This window comes from Oryzias latipes, chromosome 6, assembly GCF_002234675.1.
Source record: "Oryzias latipes chromosome 6, ASM223467v1".
Taxonomy (NCBI): Eukaryota; Metazoa; Chordata; class Actinopteri; order Beloniformes; family Adrianichthyidae; genus Oryzias; species Oryzias latipes.
In genome coordinates, this window is record NC_019864.2 from 6,132,425 (window position 1) to 6,157,247 (window position 24,823).

Sequence of the window (24,823 nt, forward strand, 5' to 3'; positions counted from 1 at the left end):
TGTTGCCTTCACTATAAGGCTTAAATAAGGGTTTTAATATTTTGCGGCTCCAGACATATATATTTTTTTCTTTTTGATCCAATATGGCTCTTTCAACATTTTGGGTTGCCAACCCCTGCCCTAGGAGAGCAGTGAACTGCAGACACAGCCACGCTCAGGGACCATTCGGTGTTGTAGCCTCCTCTAATCCAACCCTCTATTGCTGTGTGTCAAACGGTGAGGCGTTGGGTCCCATTTTCACAGTCTTTGGTATGACCCTGCCATGGATTTGAACTTCCAACTTTTCTGAGCGGACTCTACCACAAGGCCACTGAGCTGGCTGCGGTTGAAAGTGTTAACCCACGTTTTTGTTGAACTTTTTAAATTTCTCTAAATAAACTCTTTTTAGTTTTGTCATAAACTGCCATCTGTATGTGAAATGTGTGTGTAAATGGGTGAATGGCATTTACACTGACCAAAAATATAAATGCAACACTTTTGTTATTGCTCCCATTTTTTATGGTATGAACTCAAAGATGTGAAACATTTTCCACATACACAAAATAACCAGTTCATTGAGTGATGCCTGTCTGTGAGGCAGCCAATGCGTGTGAAAGAATAAGGAAGAAATGCGTGGAGGGGAGGGGCCTAGAGATAATCGAGCGCGCATAAACATCTGTGGGAAGGAAACGGAGACAAATATCGTCACAATCTGATATGTGCGAGCGTCTGAGCTACGAGCAAGCGAACTATTGATTCGTTCTTCCGACCTGCGGTGTGTGGCGTCGTGTTGGTGAGCGGTTTTCTGATGTCAATGTTGTGGATCGAGTAGCCTATGGTGGTGGTGGGGTTGTGGTATGGGCAGGCATATGTTATGGGCGACGAACACAGGTGCATTTCATTGATGGCATTTTGAATTCACAGAGATACTGTGACGAGATCCTGGGGCCCATTGTTGTTCCGTACATCCAACAACATCACCTCATGTTGCAGCATGATAATGCACGGCCCCATGTTACAAGGATCTGTACCCAATTCTTGGAAGCTGAAAACATCCCAGTTCTTGCATGGCCAGCATACTCACTGGACATGTCACCCATTGAGCATGTTTGGGATGCTCTGGATGGACGTATACAACAGCGTGTTCCAGTTCCTGCCAATATCCAGCAACTTCGCACAGCCATTGAAGAAGAGTGGACCAACATTCCACAGGACACAATAGACAACCTGATGAACTCTATGCGAAGGAGATGTGTCGCACTTCATGAGGCAAATGGTGGTCACACCAGATACTGACTGGTTGTCTGAGTCCCCTGACCCCCTCAATAAAACAAAGCTGAAGATTTCAGAGTGGCCTTTTCTTGTGGCCAGTCTAAGGCACACCTGTGCAATAATCATGCTGTTTAATCAGCATCTTGATATGGCACACCTGTGAGGTGGGATGGATTGTCTTGGCAAAGGAGAAGTGCTCACTATCACAGATTTAGACAGATTTGTGAACAATATTTCAGAGAACTGGTTATTTTGTGTATGTGGAAAATGTTTCACATCTTTGAGTTCATACCATAAAAAATGGAAGCAATAACAAAAGTGTTGCGTTGATATTTTTGGTCAGTGTATGTTGTACTTTGTATTTTGTGTTGTTTTTACTACCTAAATCTCTTTGAGAATTGTTTGAGGCCTTTGGCTTTTCATATTTGGTTGTTCATTTTCTCTTAAACAATAACTTCTTGTAACAGACTTCTGCTCCAGCCTGAAGATCACCGATAAGTCCAACCACAGCATTGGCTGCACCATCTTCTGTGAAAAGCTGGAGGAACATCCCAAAATCTTTCAGAATGGAGACATTGTTCGGATGCACAGGGTCAAGGTCAAATCCTAAAAAGTTATTATAAAAAAAACACTTTGTAATTGAACCTTATACGTTTTCAATATTTTACAAGGCATACAATAATGATAATATGTTGAATGATCAATTCAGGTTCAGCTCTTTAACAACACCATCACACTGGTCAACACATTTGGTTTCTCTGTGGTAACATTTGATGGGAAACCGAGTGGAAGTGTGGAGCCTCGGACATCCAGCCGGACCGTCCACTTTGATGAGGAGGACCGGCGAAGAGTGGAGGAGTTGCAGACATGGATTTCCAGTCAGAACATCCTTCTCCCATTGACAAACTCGGTCTCTTTGTCTGCTGTTCAGCCTAAAGCATACTTTGACTTAACCTGCCAGCTGCTGGCTAAAGCCCCCGTTGACAGCACCTGCAGTCTACTGAGGGTGAGAAGCTTGAAACGAATCAGATCTAAGCACATGTAACCCCAGCTGACTGCAGCTGGAACTGTGATCTGTTTTGTTCTTTTATTTCTAAAAAAGATTAATCTAGGATACATAGATGTATCTTATTTAGACTTCACAACGAATTTTAAAGACTAAATGTTTACACCCAAAGAACTATTTTGAGAATGTTAAGAAATGACCACTCAAACATTTGGCAGATTTACTGTATTTTCAGATTAGATTAACACGAAAATTGCAAGTCAAAATTGTTTGCATTGGTTTATTCAACTTAGGTAATATTTTTGCTTGTTTTGTGTTTCTCCATCAGGTTTGGGATGGGACCAGGTGTCCTAACACTTTTCTGAAGGTAGATGTTGATCCCAACGACGTGGAGGGGCCAACCACCTTTTCTAGGGAGAAAGAGAGCTTCATTGCCAATGTTCTTGTGTATGACAACCACTCGGAGTTTGCCAAGCAGCTCAAGGTCAGGGTTTGACTAATGATCCTCATTGCTTTTTCAGGAAAACATGTTTGACACACAAATATGTTGGCTAAAACATCCTGTGGAATTGGTTCAGCAGAAACCCCCGGTGTATTACTGGCTCTGTGCTGCAGTAGGAACTGTCTATAATCAAATCAAACTTTATTTAGAAAGCGCTTTTTATACAACAGTTACACAAAGGGCTTTACAAGCCTAAACCTACGAATCCCCCAGTACAATCACGCAATCTCGTTTGCTAAGCTGGCGCCGAGAGAACGGCTAGCAGGCAGACAGAGAGCCACTGCGGCGTGGGGAGGCAGCCTGCTTGGGCCACCTGAACTTTATATTTTTCTTATTTTCAAGCAGGCTAACTTGTAGCTCAATGTTCTAACATACATAAGTGGCAACTTCTATCACAACTTGAGATTGAAGCGGTACGTTACAATTGCAACACAACAGGAGGATCAGAACAGCAGGTTCCACACCCCCACCTTGAGCTTGGGTACACAGCCCCAACAACCACAGATATGCTGAGCGAGGCACCAACTGACCTGAAAGACAAGATCATGTCTAGAATGAACAACAGGCAACCCCGACACCAGCTACAGCGGTTAACTGATAAACCACCTGAAAGTCTGCTGGAAACTGTGAAAGAAGCACTGAGGGCAATCCCTACCACAACAATCACAGAAACCAATGAACTGGTTTACACTTCAGTAGCAGTGATCCTGACATGATACATGCCTACAGGCTAAAGCAACTCACCGCACTCCATGAGCGCCTGGCAGCACTAATGAACCAGCTGCTAAGCGATGGGACTCACCCCGAATGCTTAACAGGAAGGCGAACAATCCTGATCCGGAAGGATCCCTCAAAGGGTGCAGTCCCATCCAACTACAGGCCAATTACCTGTCCCTCCACAACATGGAAGCTCATGTCAGGCTTCATTGCAACCAAGATAAATAGGCACATGGATCAATACATGAGCAACACACAGAAGGGCATTGGTAGAGATTCCAGAGGAGCCAAACACCAACTCCTGGTTGACAAAACAGACGCTTAAGACTGAATGCTTGGAGCTGTTCAACATCAACAGGACTCTAAGAGCCTTCAGGAAATTCAATGAAGCTTCAATGAAGCTGTGGAAAACCACCCTTGAATTCATACTTGGTGATGGTAGAGGCTTGGCTGCCATGTCGCGCCTACAGTCGCTTTAACCATCACCGCGCATTTATGCTGGTAGGCAATAGCGTTAGGGACTTGCCCAAGGGCCCTCGCTGGGTGATGATATTGTCATTCCCCTCCGGGAATCGAACCCTGCGTGGTAGTCTCTCACCTTACCAACCGGGCTACCCAGCTGTTATATGCACAAAGTTAAATATGAGAAGTTTACCAGGCCGGCCATTGAAGCTGACCTCAAATCAAAAGTATGCAAGCAGCATTTTTGGCCACAACCACACAGGAGTCTGCTTACATTTGGCTGATTCCTCCATGCTGTTGCACTTGAGCTTGCCTAAGCAAAGAAATCCTTGACAGATTGTCAAACTTGTGAAGATGTGCCGTTGGAATAGACAAAGCTTTTAGTGACGATAACTTGATTAAAAACTTTGAAGCGGTCTCAATGTCTCAACGCACGTTGACTTGCAGAGGTTTCGATATTCACAATAACATTGAGGGAAAGCTGAAACAAGTCAGTGGTCTTGTATGTCTTCCATTACCTTATACAGTGATATGAGAAGGTTTGGGCACCCTGATAATTTCCAAGTTTTTTCTTCATAAACCGTTGGTTGTTCGGATCATCAATTTCAGTTAAATATATCAAATAGCAGATGAACACAGTGATATTTGAGAAGTGAAATTAAGTTAATTGGATTTAAATAAACGGTGCAATAATTACTTAAACAAAAAAATAGGCAGGTTTATAAAATTGGGAACCCCTTCTGTTCTGTCTTTAGCAATAATTTTTGGAACACAAAATTTGTTTTATGAGAAGAGGTATTTAACCCTTGTGCTATCTTAGATGACCCCACCCTTCCTTTGACGTGTTCTCCCTACCATGACAAAGGTGGATAAAGGTGGAAAGATTTCATGTTATCCATGGACACCAGTGAAGATCACAAATTATTGAAGAAAAAAGGTTCAGAGCACTGTCTAGTGGGTCTAGATCAGTGTTTTTCAACCTTTTTTGAGCCACAGCACACTTTAACTTTGACAAAAATCCCGCGGCACACCAGCATCCAAAAATTAAAAAAAAAAGGAGAAACTGATGGTCTGTACGGATCTACAGCCCCTCCGCAATCTCACATGCATTTTTGTGATAATTGTGGCAGAAAAAGCTGGAAGCTGCAGTTGTTTTTTCTAAAAGATGTAATAAAAGTTAAGTTAAAGGATTCAAAAACTGTTTATGTTCGTTGTTGTTTTAAGACGTTAAGAGGAGGGACTCATTGTGCGCTAAGACTGAGTAAGCCCTGGCTGGTAGTTGCTAAGACTTGCGCTGTCACTTTAACCCAATGCATCATGGGAGATGTAGTGGAAAAATCCGCCGAACGCAGACAGACTCGCGTCTCTGAGCTTCATTGTTTTGTTCACTTGTTCCACGGTCTGACACCGGACTCTGTGGAAAGCTACACCGCTAAAGCCGAGCTTTAGCTGGTATTTTTGTTGGAACTGAGAGACTTTATGAGCTAAATCGGAACAAGGAGGTGAAGACTTTAACCACTTCTGATTGGTCAGACTGATGACATGTGATTAAGCCTTCAAGAATGATTGGTGGAGACAGTTAAGGGGCGGGACTTTTCAGAAAACAGAGTTTAAGATGCGGCTAAATCGCGGTACCCTCATTCTTATCAAAATGTCTGTAATAGAATCAAATAAACACAAAGAAAAAAAGTATTTTATGATCTTTCATATTCCTAACTTCTCAGTGTTTTATCAGGGCCTGTTTGGATGAACAAAGAGCTGATATCCTAGAGATGGAAAATGTTTTTAGATCAGTTAATGAGGGCAATTTCCCACGGCACACTTGACCATCTCCCGCGGCGCACTAGTGTGCTGCGGCACACTGGTTGAAAAACACTGGTCTAGATGACCCAACTCCCAATGTCAAAGTGCCTAGGATAGCAGAAGGGTTACGGTGGCCAAGAACAAGTTTTTCTCCTCTTTGCATCATCCCCAAAGAATGTCAACATGGAAACCTCAAAACAACTGTCAGATGACCTGAAAACAGAGATTGTTCAACATCATACTTTAGGTGAAGGATACAAAAAGCTTGCTAAGAGATTTCAGCTGTCAATTTCCACTGTGTGGAATATGGTGAGAAAATGGAAGACCACAGGCCAGGCCACAGTTCAAGCAGAGCCCTGGAGTGGCCGGCCCAAAAAAATGTCAGAGAGGCAGAGGCGAAGGGTGGTGAGAACAATCAAACTCAACCCACGGACCAGCTCCAAAGACCTACAACGTGATCTGGCTGCAGATGGTGTTACTGTGCATCGTCTAACCATTCAGCGTACTTTCCACAAGGAGATGCTGTATGGAAAAGTAATGCAGAAGAAGCCTTTTCTGTGCACATGCCACAAACAGAGTGGCTTGAGGTTTGCTGAAGCACACTTGGATAAGCCAGCTTCATTTTGGAATAAGGTGCTGTGGACGGATGAAACTAAAATGGAGTTATTTGGACATAACAAGGGGCGGTATGCTTGCCGAACAAAGAACACAGCATTCCAAGACAAACACTTACTACCCACAGTCAAATTTGGTGGTGGTTCCATCATGCTTTGGGGCTGTGTGGCCAGTGCAGGTACTGGAAATCATGTCAAAGTTGAAGGTCACATGGATCCCAGTCGGTATCGGCAGATTCTTACAAACAATGTTCAAGAATCAGTGACAAAGTTGAAGTTGCACCGGGGCTGGATACTTCAACAAGACAATGACCCTAAACACTGCTCTAATTCTACAAAGGCATTCATGCAGAGGAACAAGTACGATGTTCTGGAACGGGCATCCCAGTCCCCAGACCTGAATATTATTGAAAATCTGTCTGATTTAAAGCGGGCTGTCCATGCTCTGAAGCTATTAAATCCGACTGAACTGGAGATGTTTGGCAAAGAGGAATGGTCCAAAATACTAATAATAATAAAAATAATAGAGTTTTTATATATATATATATATATATAAAACGCCCCTCTCACGCTTCGCGGGTGGTTTCTCCTCCAAGCTCGTGTCCTCTACCAGAGGCCTGGGAGCTTGAGGTTCCTGCGCAGTATCTTAGCTGTTCCTAGCACTGCGCTTTTCTGGACTGAGAAAAAAAAAATATATATATATATAAATAAGTATAATATATGTAACATATATATTTTTTACTATAAAATAAACATCTTAATGCTCTTTTCCCCCCATTGTTTTCTTTCATTGTTCGTCTTGATAGACTAAGTGTTAAGTTTACTTGTTTTTTCCTATCAGCCCGGTGCTTTTCTGAGGATCTACAACCTCCGAGCTATTCCAGTAACCAGTAAAGAGTGTAGCGTTACCGGAAGCCAATCGGAGGAGGTTGAACACATAGTTTTTCATCTGCATGGAGGCACATCATATGGCAGAGGAATCCGAGTTCTTCCAGAAAACAGCCCTGATGTTCAGATGCTGAAGAGGTAAGGTAGAATGTAGTAGACTTTTAGTGCTTCAAAAATCTGCTTCTTTAAAGCTTATCTCACTTATGTTTCTAAAATAAATAAAAATGAAGTATTTTGAAAGCACTTGTAGCTAGACCTGGGCAATGGTTCAAACTTATAGTAAGCTACACATTGTAAATGAATACAGAGGTCCTGCCCTGTAATGTACAGTTTTCACTGTTACACAAAATTGTTTTTGTATTTGCTTGAAATGGAATGGGAAGAGGCAAATTTATGTAATTCCATCCCTAATCAGATTCTGAAGTGCTAGTCTAATTTATCTACAAATGTTTGAACTTTGTCAGTTTGAACAGGAGAGAATGTAAAAATGCTCATGTCTGTCTGAGAAACGTTCAGAAAGTATGAAGTTAGGAGTTTTACAGCCTAAAAAAAATCTCTTAAAATCGAAAGAAAATAAAGATGAGATTTCAGAGATTTCATTTATTGCTGGTTATTTTTAGAACGCAACTCCCACGATAAACGTGTGTATTAGGCTAATATGTGAACTGTTGAACTCCTTGATAAGTGGAAGCTTCATAAGGAACAGCATAGAAGAGCACTACCACACTGCTTAGTGCTTAAGAATTGAGCTGTCTGATTCAGTGCTTCGTTAAGATCTTTGTTTTAAAAGAATAAAAAACATCCCTAATCAACCCATGTGACTGCATTGTAAAGATTGATTTGAGAATTTCATTTATTTCCCTCGTTATTCACTATGCATGCTTTATTACTGATCCTAAATATTTGTAATACCCAAAATGCCTTGGTTCCTAATATCCACTTTTGTGTTTGTAGAGCTATTGCATTTCTCACAGAAGATGTTGGGAACTGTGCCAGTGAGCTGAACGATTCAGAGCTTCTTGAGGTCTGGAGCACTCCACCAGAGTCTTTGGGTATGGCAAACATCTGCAGATCATGCTTTCTGATGTCTTGACCAGTAGTTAGTTCAGGTTTCTGCCTAAAACAAATACAGATCTTTTTAGAATAAAAAATTTGAATATCATGGAATTATTTGTTCATTTTCCTAATTCTGTTTAAAAAATAACTTTCATAGAATCTAGATTCAGGGCTATGTGTTTAATTGATTTAAGTAATTCATTGTTTATTTTTGCAGGTCGATTTTGTTTATTTTACGAAGGTCCTCGCATACATGTTGTACATTTGTTTTGATTGTCATCATTTATCCTAAATAAGGCAATCACCAGCTCTATACACTTGTTTTGTTCTTTTATTATTTTCAGCAATTCGTATGAATGCGTCTTCTCTTGCCTTTCAGATGACGAAGCTGTAGAGTGTAGCACAAGTAAGAAATGTAGCAGCACAGCAGGTCAGTGGTTTGGAATAAAATGTCTAGATATTACTGTTAAATGAAAACACATTTACCCCACTTACTAAGTTGTCTACCTTTATGTCAGGAGGCATAATTCACTGTAACACTTGCTGTAAACACTTTTTCTGTAACACTTTCAATGTTGTTTCTTAGAGGGAAGCTGCAGACTCCAACTGCAACGAGTGACGCTGTCAGAGCTAAAGCAGAGCCCTCCTGGCCAGGCTTACCATGTCCGAGCACAACTCAGATCCTACGAGCCTAGCAAACTCCACCAGGCTCTAAAACTCTTCTGCAGCAAGTGTTCATCAATGTAGAGTCTGAATATCCTATTATTTCATTTTGTGTTCACTTGTATTCGTATCCTAATAATACATGTTAGTGGATTGATGAATGATTCATCATTTTATTTATAAACTGTCCCTGTCTAATTTCTGTCCTAAACACTCATTCCAGTCAAGAAATTCCAGATGATGAACGGGTGGCAAGCATCTTTTCTGAGGCATGCAAAAACTCTGAAGACTGCAGTCTGCCGCCATGGGCACTGTCTGGAAGTATCAAGCTTCCTCTACCGCCTTCAGGGGCCCCACAACGAACTCTCAGGGTCCATCTGTCCACTCAGCTCAAGGCAGAGGGCAAGGCAAATGAGCTTCTCTTTATCACGGGTAAAATATGACACTTGACTCTTTTTTTTAATGTTAAACAAATATATCTGAGAGAAAGTGATAAACCATACTAACCAAAAATCTGTCTTTTCTGCAAAGAATAAAGACAAGAAAAATAACAATCACTTTTAAAACTTAGTGTATGATGCTCCACAGGTACAACTCTAGAAGAAACATGTCGCCTAGCAACAGGCTACAAGAACATTGTTCCTGTTACATCTTCAAAAAGTGGCCTGGTGTTGATGGATCTGTCTGCACCTTTCTTGTTCAGAGGACCGAGGAGATTTTATGGGTAAAAATCCTCACTTACTTTGGTAATGCTGAGTTTTAAAGAAGAGGGTTTCTAAACAAAGAACTTGATTTCGTCTGGCCCAATCTTAGGTTCCCTATGTATAAAAAAATAAACCATAGAAACATTTAAACCACACCAACATTTTTTTCAAAACAATTCTTGGATAGAATTGGGACTTTTTGAGAACAACATTAAGTCTATTGTAAAGGTGAGAAATGAGACAGTCAAGATTTAGTAAACATTGGGTTTCGTTTGAGACTAAACAGCCTTGAACAGTCAAGCAGGATTAGTGTTTACAACACACAAGCCTGAGAATGATGACAGAGAGAGACCATTGTAGGAAGAGCTTAAACAATCATTTGAAGTATAACGGAATTTTCTCCAAAAATCACAGGATGCTAATGCTTCAACCTTTCCTGTAGCAAGACTCCTTAATGGTACATTTTCATTGTTCAGAACAAGAACTACATCCAAACAGCAGATGGCGGCACTGTGCCCATTTAACTACATCATAGTCAAATGACTCCATTCAAAAAGTCCCATTGAAGTTTACAACACTAAGCCACTTCATATTAAATTATCTCTGCGCTATTCACCACAAATTGTGTCAAGACAAATCTTTACCCCTTTGTTCTATCTTAGATGACCCCCCCCCCCCCCCCTTCCATTGACGTGTTCTCCCTACCATGACAAAGGTGGTTAAAGGTGGAAAGATTTCATGTAATCCATGGACACCAGTGAAGATCACAAATCATTGAAGAAAAAAGGTTCAGAGCACTGTCTAGTGGGTCTAGATGACCCAACTCCCAACGTTAAAGTGCCTAGGATACCAAAAGGGTTACACATAAAACTTACTAAATATTTTCCTTAGTTTCGTTTTGTTCATTTAGTATTTCCTCACTATAACAAACAACACAAAACAGTGCCTTGTATATATCAGAAATACAATGAAAAAATCAAAGTTCTCTCCTCCAACTCTCAGACTTTTACCTTGTGTGCATCTTCGTGCTTTCATTTATTCTGTTCTGTTTTGTATTGCAATTGTATTAGCATGGTCTGCAAATGTGTACAGATGCAGTGATAGCAAATATCTATGTGTTTGGTTCTTGAATGATCTACTGAATCCCTTGCGATGGCGATGGCTCCTTGCTTATCTCTCAGGGTGACTGTAGGTGTACCATCCATTCCCGGGTCATTCTGTAGTCATCTTTGCCATGTACCTTCTTCAGCTGGCTGTCTGTGAGCATCATGCTCTGCTTCAGCTGTTGAAAGTGCCACTGCTGAGCCAGCTCCTCCACTCAGTAAGAAAACATTGTCTGTAGTTGATGATGATCATCAGGATCTCTGACCCAATCTGCATCTGAGAAACCATGTGTAGTGTTTAAGGTTGGCATTAAACTTTGACACTTTAACACTTATTTACGGTGGCCGACAGAGCTCACACTACATACAAATGTAAAAACGCAACGGCATTAGCCGAAGCGCGACAAAATTACCCGAAGCACAACGGCATTAAGAGACAGCGCAACGGCATTACCCGAAGCGCGACGAAATTACCCGTAGCACGACGACATAACCGCAGCATTAGCATTAAGCTCAGCACAACGGAAATGAGGACTTTTTTTCCTACCAAAAAAAAAAATCAGTTTCAAATTATTCAGCGCTCTTGGGAGCTACGTGATATTTGGACAAGATTAGGGTGTTTTCTTACTAGATTACTTACAAATATACGTTTGTCTAAAAAAATAAATTTACTCAGCTCTCCACAGTGACATCCGTATCTAACGCTCTTTGTCTTTTTTTTTATTAAGACTTTTAAGTCGTAAATTTACTAGGAAAAAACTCGTAAATTTACAACTTTTATCTCGTGAATTTACGATTTAAAATCTCGTACATTTACAAGAAAAAAGTCATCGATTATGTGGAGACTTTTCTGAAGTTTTTTTTCCGGATAGGTTTAAAAAAAACAATGAGATTCTGAGCTTTTTGGCGACTCAAAATCAGATAATTTTCAGAGTAAACCGGTTTTCCGGGGTTCGGTGTCAGTAAAGCGGAGTTTCATATATAAAATAAGGAGCTCAGAGACACATTTGGGTGTAGAGGACCTCTGCAGCCTTTATTTTCCTTTTCATTCACATATCCTGAAGTTCATATGTCACCTTATAACATGAACCTGTCATCCGAACACCAATGCAGAAGTAAACAGTTTTACATACGCCCCCTCCTCCAGATGAAACGTCCCGTTATAACATATAACAATAAAGAGGAATGAAAATAGTCTGTTATATTAGCATTACAACGTTGAAAATGCCAGAAAGTGCTCCTCCTCAGACAGAAGTGTCACACAAACGTAGAGATCTGATCTTTAATGGAGGAAGAAAGGATTCAGGTGGACAGCTGCAGGGACACTGTTGAATCTGCGCGATGACTTCTCTTTTTTTCTTTCTGACCGTGGTCGGAAACGCAGTGGAGATTTTCTCCAGGGCCAAAGACGGATCCTCGTTTGGGGTTCACTTTCCCGTTCGGATCCTCAGCCTCCAGAGCGAGTTAATAAGACAAAATACTTCTTCTGGGGAGGGACACGATCTTTTTATTAAGGTTTTCAGTCCTCGAACACACAATATGTGGAACTGGGTAGCTCGGTCGGTAAGGTGGGAAGCTACCATGCAGGAAACCAGGGTTCAATTCCTGGAGGGGAATGAGCAATGGTACTGGGGGCAATTACCATATCAATGGCGAGCAATTAACATCACCCAGTGAGGGTCCTTAGGCAAGACCCTTAACGCTACTGCCTCCCGAGCGCGGTTTCGGCTGCAGCTCACCGCTCCCCAAGGGGATGGGTCAAATGCGGAGAAAGAATTTCCCTTCGTGGGATAAAATACAGTGTATAAAAAAAAAAAATATATATAGACGCAAACTCTCCCGCTCCGCGCTCTCACCCCCCTCTTTCGCCCGTGCTCTCACACATGCACGCGGGGTCTCCAACACACACGCACCCACGCACACACACACACACACACAGCGCGCGCACACTCCATAACTGTCGCCGTCGGCTTCATCGCCTGCAGAGATCCTGCAAACCACCCATCAAAAAATAAAACATTAATGAATCATAAATCAAGCAAATAAACTTCCAGACATTTGGAACGTTATCAATAAACATTCAGCTCACCTGTTCAACTAAGTTTAGTCGGTTTGCTCTGCTGCTTTGCAGGGTTCACTTGCTGCTGCTGCCCTGTATGCTCACTTCCACTTTAATCTCGTAACAATACAATTTATTTCTCATAAATTTACGGTTTAAAATTTCATAATTTTACTTTTTTTGGTGGCCCTAAAATTCTGTCGTACCGAATAGTTTGAATCTGCCAGGCTTTTATTTTTTCCCCGGAAAAAAAGTCCTCACTTCCGTTGTGCTGAGCTTAATGCTAATGCTGCGGTTATGTCGTCGCGCTTCGGGTAATGCCGTTGCGCTGTCTCTTAATGCCGTTGTGCTTCGGGTAATGCCGTTGCGTTTTTCCATTTGTATGTAGTGTGAGCCCTGTCGGCCACCGTACTTGTTGCTATATCTGGTCGTGTAATCACTGCAGCACTCAGCATACTGCACACTTCCTTATGGAATCGCAGATGTACTGATATCATTCTTTCTTTTTAATTGATGATGGCATCAACAGGAATTCCAACTATTGACTTTAAAAGGGTGAGTGTGAAGTCATCCATTGAAACAGACTTTCTTCTGGTTCCAAATAAATGAAGTTATTTCATTCAGCGTTTTTCCGCATTACAGCCGTTGCCACATTGAAACCAGAAATTGTCAGTAAGCAGTGATTGCAACAGGATTGGCACAGTTCATTGGTACTATCTTACCAAAAGTATTCACTCACCGGCCTTGACTCACACATGAACTGAAGTGCCATCCCATTCCTAACCCATAGAGTTCAATATGATGTTGCTCCACCTTTTTGCAGCTATTTCAGCTTCAACTCTTTTGGGAAGGCTGTCCACAAGGTTGATGAGTGTGTTTCTAGGATTTTTTTTTACCATTCTTCCAAAAGCTCATTGGTGAGGTCACACACTGATGGTGGTGGAGAAAGCCTGGCTCTCAGTCTCTGCTCTAATTCATCCCAAAGGGGTTCTATGGGGTTCATGTCAGGACTCTGTGCAGACCAGTCCAGTTCATCCACACCAGACTCTGTCATCCATGTCTTTATGGACCTTGTTTTATGCTCTGGTGCACAGTCATGTTGGAAGAGGAAGGGGCTGCTCCAAACTGTCCTACAAGGTTGGGAGCATGGAATTGTCCAAAATATTTTGGTATCCTGAAGCATTCAGAGTTCCTTTCACTGGAAGTAAGCGGCCAAGCCCAAGTCCTGAAAAACAACCCCACACCATAATTCCACCTCCACCAAATTTCACACTGCACAATGCCGTCCCAAATGTACCGTTGTCCTGCAACCTCCAAACCCAGACTCGTCCATCAGATTTCCAGATAGAAAAGCCGGATTCATCTATCCAGAGAAGCCGTCTCCACTGCTCCACATTCCAGTGGCGGCTTGCTTTACACCACTACATCCAACGCTTTGCATTGCAGTGATGTGTGGCTTAAATGCAGCTTCTCGGCCATGGAAACCCATTCCATGAAGCTGTCTGCGGTCTGTACTTGGACTAATCTGAAGGTCACATGACGTTTGGAGCTCTGTAGCAACTGACTGTGCAGAAGGTCGGCGACCTCTTTGTTCTTCAGCATCCACTGACCCCTCTCCATCATTTTACGTGGTCTACCACTTGGTGGCTGAATTGCTGTTGTTCCCAAAGTCTTCCATTATGTTATTATTAGGTTTTGTTTGTTATGATAGCTAAAACTAGTAGCTTGTTAGTGCTGTTCTAGGCCCATAGCCTCTTGTATTGTTTTCATTTTTATTTTCGGGAACGGGAACTGCATCCACTGTCAAATTACTTCAATATGACTATTAAATCGCGGCAAGTGATGTAGAATGCATTGTCTCAAAGCTAAATGCCTTGATAAAGAGCACAAATAAAACAGGTTCGTGATTATCCTAAAAGCAACACACTGTGGTCCTTACTGGGTGTCAGCAGAGCTGTGTCTCTGCAGCGTCCTCAGCTGATGTTTTTTTTATGGAATGCAGATGCAAGCAGTGCTCTGAGGCCACAGTGAGAGAGCTGCCCTCACGGGGAGACAAGCTGCTGGATGAGAAGATCATTGCAGAGGGTGAGATCAAATTCTTTTTTTTACACCTGCAACACAGCCTGAGCCTTCTCTAACAACATAAAAAGCCCAGCTGTTCATTACGGAGACAGAAGATGAGGACTTTGATGACTGAAAAAAAATCACAACCAACTCAGTTTTGCTCCTGGTGCCTTTTTAAAACACACTAGCATGCATGTTTTTACCGGTATGCTTTAACGTGCCCGCACCTTAAAACCCGGTGTGCCTTTTTTTGGTGTTAAATACAGAAAAGGCTCCCATAACTGAAACGGCGCCGCAGTTTGTCCGATTGGGCAGTGTCCTGTCTGACATGGTGAAGAGCAGTGTGGTGCCCCACAGGGCACTGTGCACTCTCCCTTCCTGTTCACAGTGTAACTCAGAGTCATGCCATCCTCAGAAATTCTCTGATGACTCTGCGGTTGTCGGCTGCATTAATGGTGGAGGAGGAGTACAGGGAACTTGTGGATACATTCGTGAGGTGGGCTGGAGTAAACCACCTGCTGCTCAATGTGGAAAAGACCAGAGAGATGTTGACGACTTCAGGAAGAAACCACCAGCTTCCCGGCCTCTTAGCATCTTGGGCAGGGATGTGGCAGAGGTAGAGGATAGGCCTGGGCGAAAAATCGATTGAATCAATTAATTCATCACCGCGGTGATCAAAAATCCCACACCGTCACAGCTGTAGTTTATATCTTGTGGGACACACAAAAATTGCGACGATACTGCGGTCTTGGAGAATGTTGCCCTGGGGCTCGTTCAATACCGGGGCTCGGTACCCATCCCTAGGCAAGGGGCACGCTGGAGAACAAGCACTGAAGCGGTTGCTTTGCATATCGCCAAAGACACGGTACCCATACATACCGTGGAGAAGACGGGGTTTATTCATTTAATTAAAGCCTTAGAGCCCAGATATGAGCTGTATTGTTAATCCTTTAGAAAATGGTGCTACTCTCAAGGTGAATGTTTGTCTCCTTTCAGTCTAGACTACAAAGTGTGACTGAAAACAAAGCTGGGACTTTGATTCCAAGAGTGTTCATTTATTTATTATTCATCCCAGAAACGGGGGTTACATTTGTCCTGCGTTTGATTAAACAAAAGCAAAAGTTGTCTGCCGTTTGTACTTATTGCTTTCCTTTAGGGGGGTCGGGAAAAAATCGGAAATCGAATTGGAAAAAATAAAATCGGAGATTTTTAGACCATATCGCCCAGCCCGAGTAAAGAAGTACAAGTACTTGGGAGTAACTATCAACAACAGACTGAGCTGGAAGACCAACAGCACTGCTGAGTTCAAGAAGGCCAGCAGCAGACTCTACTTCCTGAGGAAACTATGGTCTGAAAATACTGTACTTCATTGACTTTGAAAATACATTAAATTGAAATGTTCAACTTTAAAATGTGGGCGGCCGTGGTGCAGCGGTAGGGCGGTCGACCCATGATCATAAGATTACAGGTTCAATTCCGGCCTTGCACACACATGTGTTGAAGTGTCCTTGGGCAAGACACTGAACCCCACCTTGCTTCTGGTGGTAGGTTGGCGCCAGTGTTCGGCAGCGGAGCCGCCATCAGTGTGTGACTGTGTGTGTGACTGTGTGAATGGGTCTGTGACTGTAAAGTGCTTTGGGGCTTCTAGCTAGAAAAGCGCTATATAATTATACACCATTTACCATTTAAAATCAAATTTTTAAAATGTCATAAATGTATTTTTCAGTAATAGGGTCAGTTGGTGTTAATGAGTTTGCTTTTGTGTTCTGCAGCCCTGGGGGTTCAATTGCTGCAGTTCGTATTGTTGATGAAACTACAGCTCCAGGATGCGACCGACACACTGGACGTCTTTCTGTGGAAACACGCTGTAAGTCTAAAATACAGCACACTCTTTACGCACAAAAGCGATCGGGTCATCTTTCTGGAAATGCTGCGTCTTTAAAACTACCAGAACAGGAAAATGCATCGACCTGTACATTTGTTATGAACTAAAAACTCTCAGGGAACATTTGGAATTATCAAAACTTATGCTGTTCAGAATTAAGATGGTGAGAAACAGTCTAAAATCACACAAAATTCAAAATGTTCAATCTTCTGTCATGGATCCACTATTTTATAAATTGTTATTTTGTTATGTTATCACAGTAGACTTTACCCTTTCCCAGTGGCAGAGCTGCAACATTTTTGTTTTTTTTAAGTTGGATGCTTCTTTCAGCATTTGCAATGGTTAAAGGAGCTTGAATTCATGATTTGTTTAATCTTTGTCAATAATGATGTTAATGATGACTTCAAAATGGGCGGGGGCAGCTGCCACCCATTGTCTTCCCCATACTTTCCCCTACATCCACCCCCGCCCTTTCCAAATAATTGAATATCATGGAAAAGTGTATTCATTTCCATAATTTCATTCAAAAAGTAAACTTTCATACAAGACAAATTCAGGGTCTACTGTTGAATTGATTTCAGGCATATATTTGTTCATTTTTACATAAATTGGGGCTCCAGCCCTTAAAACAGACACAGGATTTCAGAAATTAGAATGAATTATAATTAGTAATTATTTCAGTTTTAGCAAAAAGATGAAGACAGAATTTGAATCACATAAAATCCATCAAAAATAAAGTATTTTTAAAATGTCTATCTTCAATACTTTAATAGTGTGGGCAGGGGCCAGGTCCTGCTGGAAAACTAAATCTGCATCTCCATCCCAGATCCTCACCTGAAGGAATCATGAAGTCCTTTAGAACTTTCTGCTAGACTGTTGCAGTGATTTTGGAATAAAGAAAGCAGAGTTTACAACACCAGCGCTGGACATGGCAGCCCAAATCGTGACGGACTGTGGAGATGTCACACTGGACCTCCAGCAGTTTGGGTTCTGCTCCTCACCAGAATTTCTCCAAACCCTTGGACCTTAAATGAAAGACAGACTTTCTTGTCATCAGAAAACAGGACCTTGGACCACTGGCCAAGAGTCCCGTCCTTCTTCTTTATGACCCAGTGGAAACATTTCTTCCCTTGATCCAGGTTCAGAAGTGTCAAACCTGACAGTTGTAGCCCGTCTCCTGAATGCATCTTAATGTGGAGGTTTTTAAAGCTGCTCCTCCACCTCATTCCACTCTTTCTGGAGGTCTGCATGTTCTTGAATCTTGTCCTTTTGATAATCCATTGAAGCCCACGGTTGTCTCTTTTGCTGCTGCATCTTCTGCTGCCCGGCCACTATTACAGACCGGCGTCTAAAGTAACAAGCACCTGTTAGACACGGTGTTTATTGGAGATTGGCGTCAGTTAGAGGCTGGCTACTATTGGAAGATGTAAAGTATGAATGTCCTGGTGATGGGGGGGGGTAGGCGTAGAGTCACGCCTCTGTCAGTCTGCCCCATGGCTGCATCAGTAGTTACCATCACCAAATATGAATGATTAATGGATACATTGTTAGAAATTTGAGTGTTAGAAAAAAACTAATAAAAATCAAATCTATTATTACTGTTATCATTATTATTACCAATTTAGCTGTACGTATTCGTTTAACATCTAAAAGTTGTAGAAAAGAGGTGAAAGGAAGCCTGAAAAATATTTTGGGAGCCTTTGAGTCTGCAGCGCTTCAAAACATGCATGATTATTTTAACTCCTACGCATTTGAAAGGGAAACAGTTTCATAAACTTGATATATGTGTAAGTTTGGAATCATCTTTTAATTAATAGTGACTTAAAGGTTAGATTAGATGTAAGAGGCTTGAAAAAAAAGTGTACCTGTTTGAAGTAGAAATATCAATTTAATATCCATAACATGTTTTAATTATATATTAAACTGTAAATATCTAGATATTTATAGTTTTATTGAAGACTTTTGCCATTTGTAGTGGAATTCTTATCCAATTGTCTCAAGATTTTTACTACAATAGGTAGGTGCCATAAACATTTCAAAATACAAAAGTTATTTTCCCCTTTATGCCTTTAGTTTCATTGGACGTGTTAAAACGTTGCACCTTTATTAAATGCTGTGCTTTTCTCAGCAGTTTTTATCATGTCAGGTCTTTTTGTTACAACAGCTTGTTATGTAGTTAAAGGGATTCCACTATGGAAAGCCAGACTGTTAGGTTGTACTGCTCTGCTTCTCAGTGATATTTAAGGTCTTCTGGTTTCAGTTGTTTTCCGTCAGTGGGAGGATTTGGCTTAATGCGGTTTATGTTTCTCTAGGAGGTGTTCCTGGGTGTGTCGGCCGAGGACGTGGCAATCAGTCAACGGGCACAGAACTGTGTGCATGAAACTTTGGAGTCGCTTTGTCCAACAGAGGGAACGCTAGGTAAGTTCAAGTAGATCAAGGTGTCCTCCCCTCCCCAACTTAAATAGAATTAAAAAAATGTAGTTTCTATAACTGTACATTTGATTAAAAGTAGATAATAGAATGATACATTTACTGAAGCACCTTTTCGTAGAAACTTTAGAATAGTGTAGAACATTTTTGATTCTACAAGCTCTAAAAAAAGTGGGAGATAAAAAATAACATTAGAGTGTAACTAAATAGTAAATCAACTTGTTTTGGCTGTTTACCAGTACAAATGGGGCTTTAAAAGTGCTGACTGTTGGTCTTTGCCAAATCTTAGCCAATTTAGAATAGACGTGTTTAACTCCTGAAATTATAATCTAAAACTGTCTTTGTGCTACCCCCTAGAGGTTGTAGTGTATGGAGTTATTTCAGTCTCAATAATCAGAAATGCACACAACCGGTTTTACAAATACACACGATCCGATTCACAAATGTCATTCTATGCAAACGTGAAAAATAAATTCGGAAATACAAACCCTGTGTTTCACAAACACACAGATTGTGTTTCACACATGCACACTAAATGTTTTACAAATGCACAATAAGTGTTTCTCACAAATGTGCACACTGTCTTTCACAAAAACATTTTAGAAATTCACAATAAATGTATCAGAAATGCACAGTAGGTGCTTCACAAACATGATTTTTAGGTACACATGTGATGTGAACTCACAGATCATTCGAATTGCAGAATGTGCATTCAAAATCCCGTTCTCGTTTGTGAATCTCCCCGTGTGTGTGAGAGATTTTTCTACGGTGAATATTGAGACTCATCTGACGGAGCGGGTCAACTAATGTCACCATTGGCTAGTGAATCTGTCAATCAAACTCATCGGCAAAGCAGGCGGGTTCGCTTTTAGCCAATCGAATGGCCCCTTACACTCTTCACTCTCAACTGACGAGGGAGGGAGCTGTTCAGCACAGCAGTTGGGAGGACGCGGGCGGCAAACATGGCGGAGAGTTCTTCCGAACGGGATCAGTCTCAGCCCGTAAGTAATGCATTTATTTGATTATTATTCCCTCGTTGTACGTCCTGTAATGTTATTGAATACTAAGTTGAAGCGTTCTCCTTAGCCAAGTGACATGTGTGAATGCTTTATAAACATTTCAGCCGAGTCGTTAGCAGAGTACCCCCACCGCTAATTAGCTTAGCTTTGCTTTGCCTGTGCGGTCATATTTTTTTTAATGGTTTTAAAGCGGGGGAGGACTTATGGTTTTGTCAAGTTTTACCAGCTCTTCACACAACACGAGTAACTACAACCAACCAGGGGCCTCGAAACTAGCCGGCTTTCGACTCAAGTTGTGTCTGCCGCCCTTTGTGGGTGAACTTCAAGCCGGTTTCGGTTCAAGCTAGCGTCTGTAGCCAATGATCTGTAGGTTCTACCATGATTCAGATAGAACTAAGGGGAAAAGCATGCCGGATTTACAGCAGCACAGAAAGTTTAATAAAAAGTATTGATTTAGAGACGGGGATTTGTTTAAACACTGATGCTATGCTATGCTAACTAGTCAGCTGTTCCGTGTGCTGCCTTTATGTAAACGCGATCCGGGTTAAAGTTAGACACAGTCTTTTCACAACCCAGACTTTAAGATGGGGTGGATTGTGCAACAAAGTTAATTCATATGACATTCATGAAAACGACATTTTTTAAATATAACAGACGTGAATCCACTGTTGAATGAAAGAAGCCTCATTAAGTTTCTAACGTTAGAACCCGTATTGTGCTGACCAGCCCTGTGAGATTGTGTCAGAGTGACAGCCACTAAATTCCCCGTATCTTTACTTCCAATGACGAAATGACAAGAATCCCAAACATTATGTTTTTAGGCTGTTTTGTAGTCGATAAGTACAAAGTAGTCACAGAAAGGGTGGATGGGAGAAATATGCTGTCAACAGTGATTTGAGTAGAAGTTACTGTAAATATTACACACAGGCTTCCTGTGATCAGTGTCTTGTCTCTGATTGTTTATTTTTAACTCTGTTCTTTACTACAAGCTCAAGTTATCATAGCAAGAGTGTTTTAAAAAATTCCCCTTTCAAATATTTGAAAATGATGTAATTTAAGATCAGACAGCTAAATGATCTAATCCATGTTTGTCGTGTTTTTATTTATTCTCCAGGAATTACTGAAGCGTTACAGCGTGACAATCTTTTGTTCCTCCTGACATCAGGCAATACAACTCTCTGGCAGGGCATCTTACAAGTAATTTCTTTTAATTTTACCCACTGATTTTCCAATTATTTACCTTTTTTTATCAATCTTTTTATTTTGTGATATTTCTATTTGTAATGCATGTGTGTTTATGTGTTTTTTTAAGATGGCCATTTTTAAAAAATGTCCTCAGGGATTATTAAATACCCTTCTATTTCATATTTTATCATCCTATTGTATTACTGTTTTACCTATCAATTGGGAATTTAGCATTTTTGCCCCTGTAAATATCTGTCAGTTGAAAGTATTTGTACTTGTATTCCATAGATCTTACCTGAAGATAGCAGACAACAACTGTGCAGACTTGGCCTTCTTCAGTGACGCTGTGAACGTTTATGGCTTTCCTCTGAGGTATTCATGTTATTCATAAAGAAATATTTCATTCACATATCAGGCAGTATAAGCACTTGGTTATTTGTACAAAAATAAAATAACTTTTTTAGACTCCTCTGAAAACAAAGGCAACTCTAAAACTTTCCCCTCATGAATAACATTTTACCCCCCCTTAACAGTCTCTCTCACCTCATTTTTTTCCACAGTGATACATGTAACCCACTCCTGCAATTTATCTAACCTAGAAATTCTACTTATTGGCATCATACATAAGAACATTACATTTTAAATTGATGTGTACCGTATTGGCGATGCATTTGTAATCATGTGTTTGAGACATGATTTTCATGTTATTGTCAGGGTGAGAGGAGATCACGGAGGAGAAAATGTGGGCATAGCCGAGTTAATGCTCACAGTACGTACAACTGACACAAACGGCTTCATTGTGGGAAAAGTGTACACACAATCAACGGTGAGTTGAACCTAGTTTTAGACGCTTTAATATATACATAAAAGTGAATGATGTATTAAAAATAAATCTGACAATATAATATTTCTTTTTGCTTTTTTCCAAATACAGGATTGAGCTCCTCTGGTGTGATGTCTTCATGACTGTTACTGGTTTATATTACAACATCCTGCACTCTCCTGAGGACCAAGACTTGCGCAATATCAGTAACATCACGTATTCTGCTGCCACTATATTTTCCTACCACGCATTCAGGCCAGTTTGGATGTGTTTAGTGACGCGTGGGACAGCCATCCAATCAGGACGGAGCAAAGCATGACACCAAATCAGCTGTGGCAGTTGGGCTTGACCCAGAACCCTGTTTCTGATCCCCGGGTAAGTGCTTTATTTCAGTGTTTTTCAACCTTTGTTCTCTTGTTCCACGGTCTGACACCGGAATCTGTGGAAAGTTACACCGCTAAAGACGAGCTTTAGCTGGTATTTTTGTTAGAACTGAGAGACTTTACCAGCAGAATTAAGAACAAGGAAGTGAAGACTTTAACCACTTCTGATTGTCAGACTGATGACATGTGATTAAGCCTTCAAGAATGATTGGCGGAGACAGTTAAAGGGGCGGGACTTTTCCTTACACAGTTATAGCTGCAGCTAAATCGCGGCACCGTCAACCTTATCAAAATGTATTTTATAGAATTAAATAAACACAAAGAAAAAGTCATTTTAAGATCTCTCATATTCTTAACTACTCAGTGTTTTATCAGTGCCTGTTTGGATGAACAAAGAGCTGATTTCCTGGAGATGGGAAATGGTTTTAGATCAGTGAAGTAGGGCAATTCCCCACGGCACACTTGACCATCTCCCACGGCACACTATTGTGCCGCGGCACACACACTGGTTGAAAAACACTGCTTTATTTAATCTCACTGTACTGGACAACTGATTTGTGTGCAGTTCGACTAAAGTGGAAAGTATCAAGAACAGTATGATGAAATCACAATGACTACAAGGAATTTTCATCAAAAATGAATGAAAAGTATTATTGTTGTGTGGTGCAAACAATTTCCCTAAATTGTTTGTTTGTAGGAAGAATAGCACATCTGCAAGTTCAAAATGCATCACAATGCATGGCATTATGAGCCATCAGATGTACTAATGTCACTACTTTGTTAAGGATCACTTATTTGCAAATTATAATCAGTTATGGAGATATGAGGTCTGCCTGCCAGCAACAATATAAGTTATTATTAGTGGGTCTCTGTTCCTACATAATCTAAAACACACAAAAAAAAACAGTGCTGTTCATAAACAGTATCTTTTTTTTTTTGTCAGGGTATGCTGGTTCCAGAGATTGAATGGGAGGAGAGTGGATCCATGACTGAACCTCATCCTGGGATCAATGTCCTGGTATGGGACAGTCCTCTTTTGGGTCCACAAATGTTGGAACTGCAAGACGACATCAACCCATTGTGTAATTCAGACCGTTTGGGAGTGGAATTACATCTTTACTGTCCCGTTTGTTTAGAACTTAATTTAGGCGACATAATTACATACAGAAGAAGAGAGACTGAGGGGAGGAAGACAGAGTTCAAAACAATACTGCTGTATTGTTCAAGGGACTTCATTGTATGTAAGGAAGTTATGAAAATTAGTTCCAGTTTAAATAAAATTCAAATCAGTAGAGATCCCACATTTGCTTAAATTTTGATGTTTTAATCTGTCCATGTTTTCTCTGAATTTTACTCTGCAATAAAGGGTGAATGTTTGCACTTTGTTGTTCTATGACCATCTTTTGTTGTGTAGTATTTAACCAGCTATAAAACCCAGAGAGATGAGGATCTTTTTTGCAAGGGTGACCTGGCCAAGAGGTGTATATGTATATGGTTACAATATAAAATCAATGACATTTGAGTTATTAAAAAAATAAAATTAAGGTCCAGCAAAGTGACTTCGGGCTGAGCAGGGGAGGTGTATTGGGTATCTGTGATTGACAGTGAGATGAACTTGAGGTAATGTAGTCCCACTGCGTGGTACGGAGCAAAGTGATGCCAGTTTCTCCACAAAACCTTCTGTGGAAGTTGCAGATTTTTCTCCTCCACCTTCATACGATCCAAACCGTGTCTGAGTGTTGAAATGACGCTAGCATGAAAGCTAAGAGAATAACGTACAAACAATCCCGAGTGAAACGTTCATTGTAAATCCCATGACCAGTACAGAGTTCGATGGATTCAATGTCAACTGCATTCAACCACTGTTGCCTTGCTCCCAGGTCCACTGAAAAGTTGCACAAGCCAGTAATTTTTGACAACCGAAGGCAATAAACCGACAAGCCATGCTAGGGCTAACACGCTAACGACCGACTGGTACAGAATCAAACATGGGCGGAGCTTTTGCCACCTGCAGAAAGCGTAGAGAAAGTGTAAGGGGCCATACGATTGGCTAAAAGCGAACCCGCCTGCTTTGCCGATGAGTTTGATTGACAGATTCACTAGCCAATGGTGAGATTAGTCGACCCGCTCCGTCAGATGAGTCTCAATATTCACCGTAGAAAAATCTCTCACACACACGGGGAGATTCACAAACGAGAACGGGATT

At 41.1% G+C, this 24,823-nt stretch overlaps 1 protein-coding gene across 4 annotated transcripts in view; it reads left to right on the forward strand.

Moving 5' to 3' along the window:
- Window positions 1-24,823, forward strand: part of pot1 (protection of telomeres 1) — a 60,458-nt gene that overhangs the window by 18,086 nt on the left and 17,549 nt on the right. For 3 of the 4 annotated variants that reach the window (XM_023955551.1, XM_023955553.1, XM_023955552.1), the window contains exons 8-19: window positions 1,719-1,849; window positions 1,961-2,257; window positions 2,586-2,741; window positions 7,197-7,381; window positions 8,198-8,295; window positions 8,679-8,729; window positions 8,886-9,042; window positions 9,186-9,394; window positions 9,551-9,686; window positions 14,831-14,913; window positions 16,665-16,759; window positions 19,090-19,195. In XM_023955551.1, coding sequence (XP_023811319.1) covers window positions 1,719-1,849; window positions 1,961-2,257; window positions 2,586-2,741; window positions 7,197-7,381; window positions 8,198-8,295; window positions 8,679-8,729; window positions 8,886-9,042; window positions 9,186-9,394; window positions 9,551-9,686; window positions 14,831-14,913; window positions 16,665-16,759; window positions 19,090-19,195 — 1,704 coding nt within the window. The remainder of the gene's footprint in view (window positions 1-1,718; window positions 1,850-1,960; window positions 2,258-2,585; window positions 2,742-7,196; window positions 7,382-8,197; window positions 8,296-8,678; window positions 8,730-8,885; window positions 9,043-9,185; window positions 9,395-9,550; window positions 9,687-14,830; window positions 14,914-16,664; window positions 16,760-19,089; window positions 19,196-24,823) is intronic. The other variant, XM_023955554.1, reaches the window with a different exon arrangement.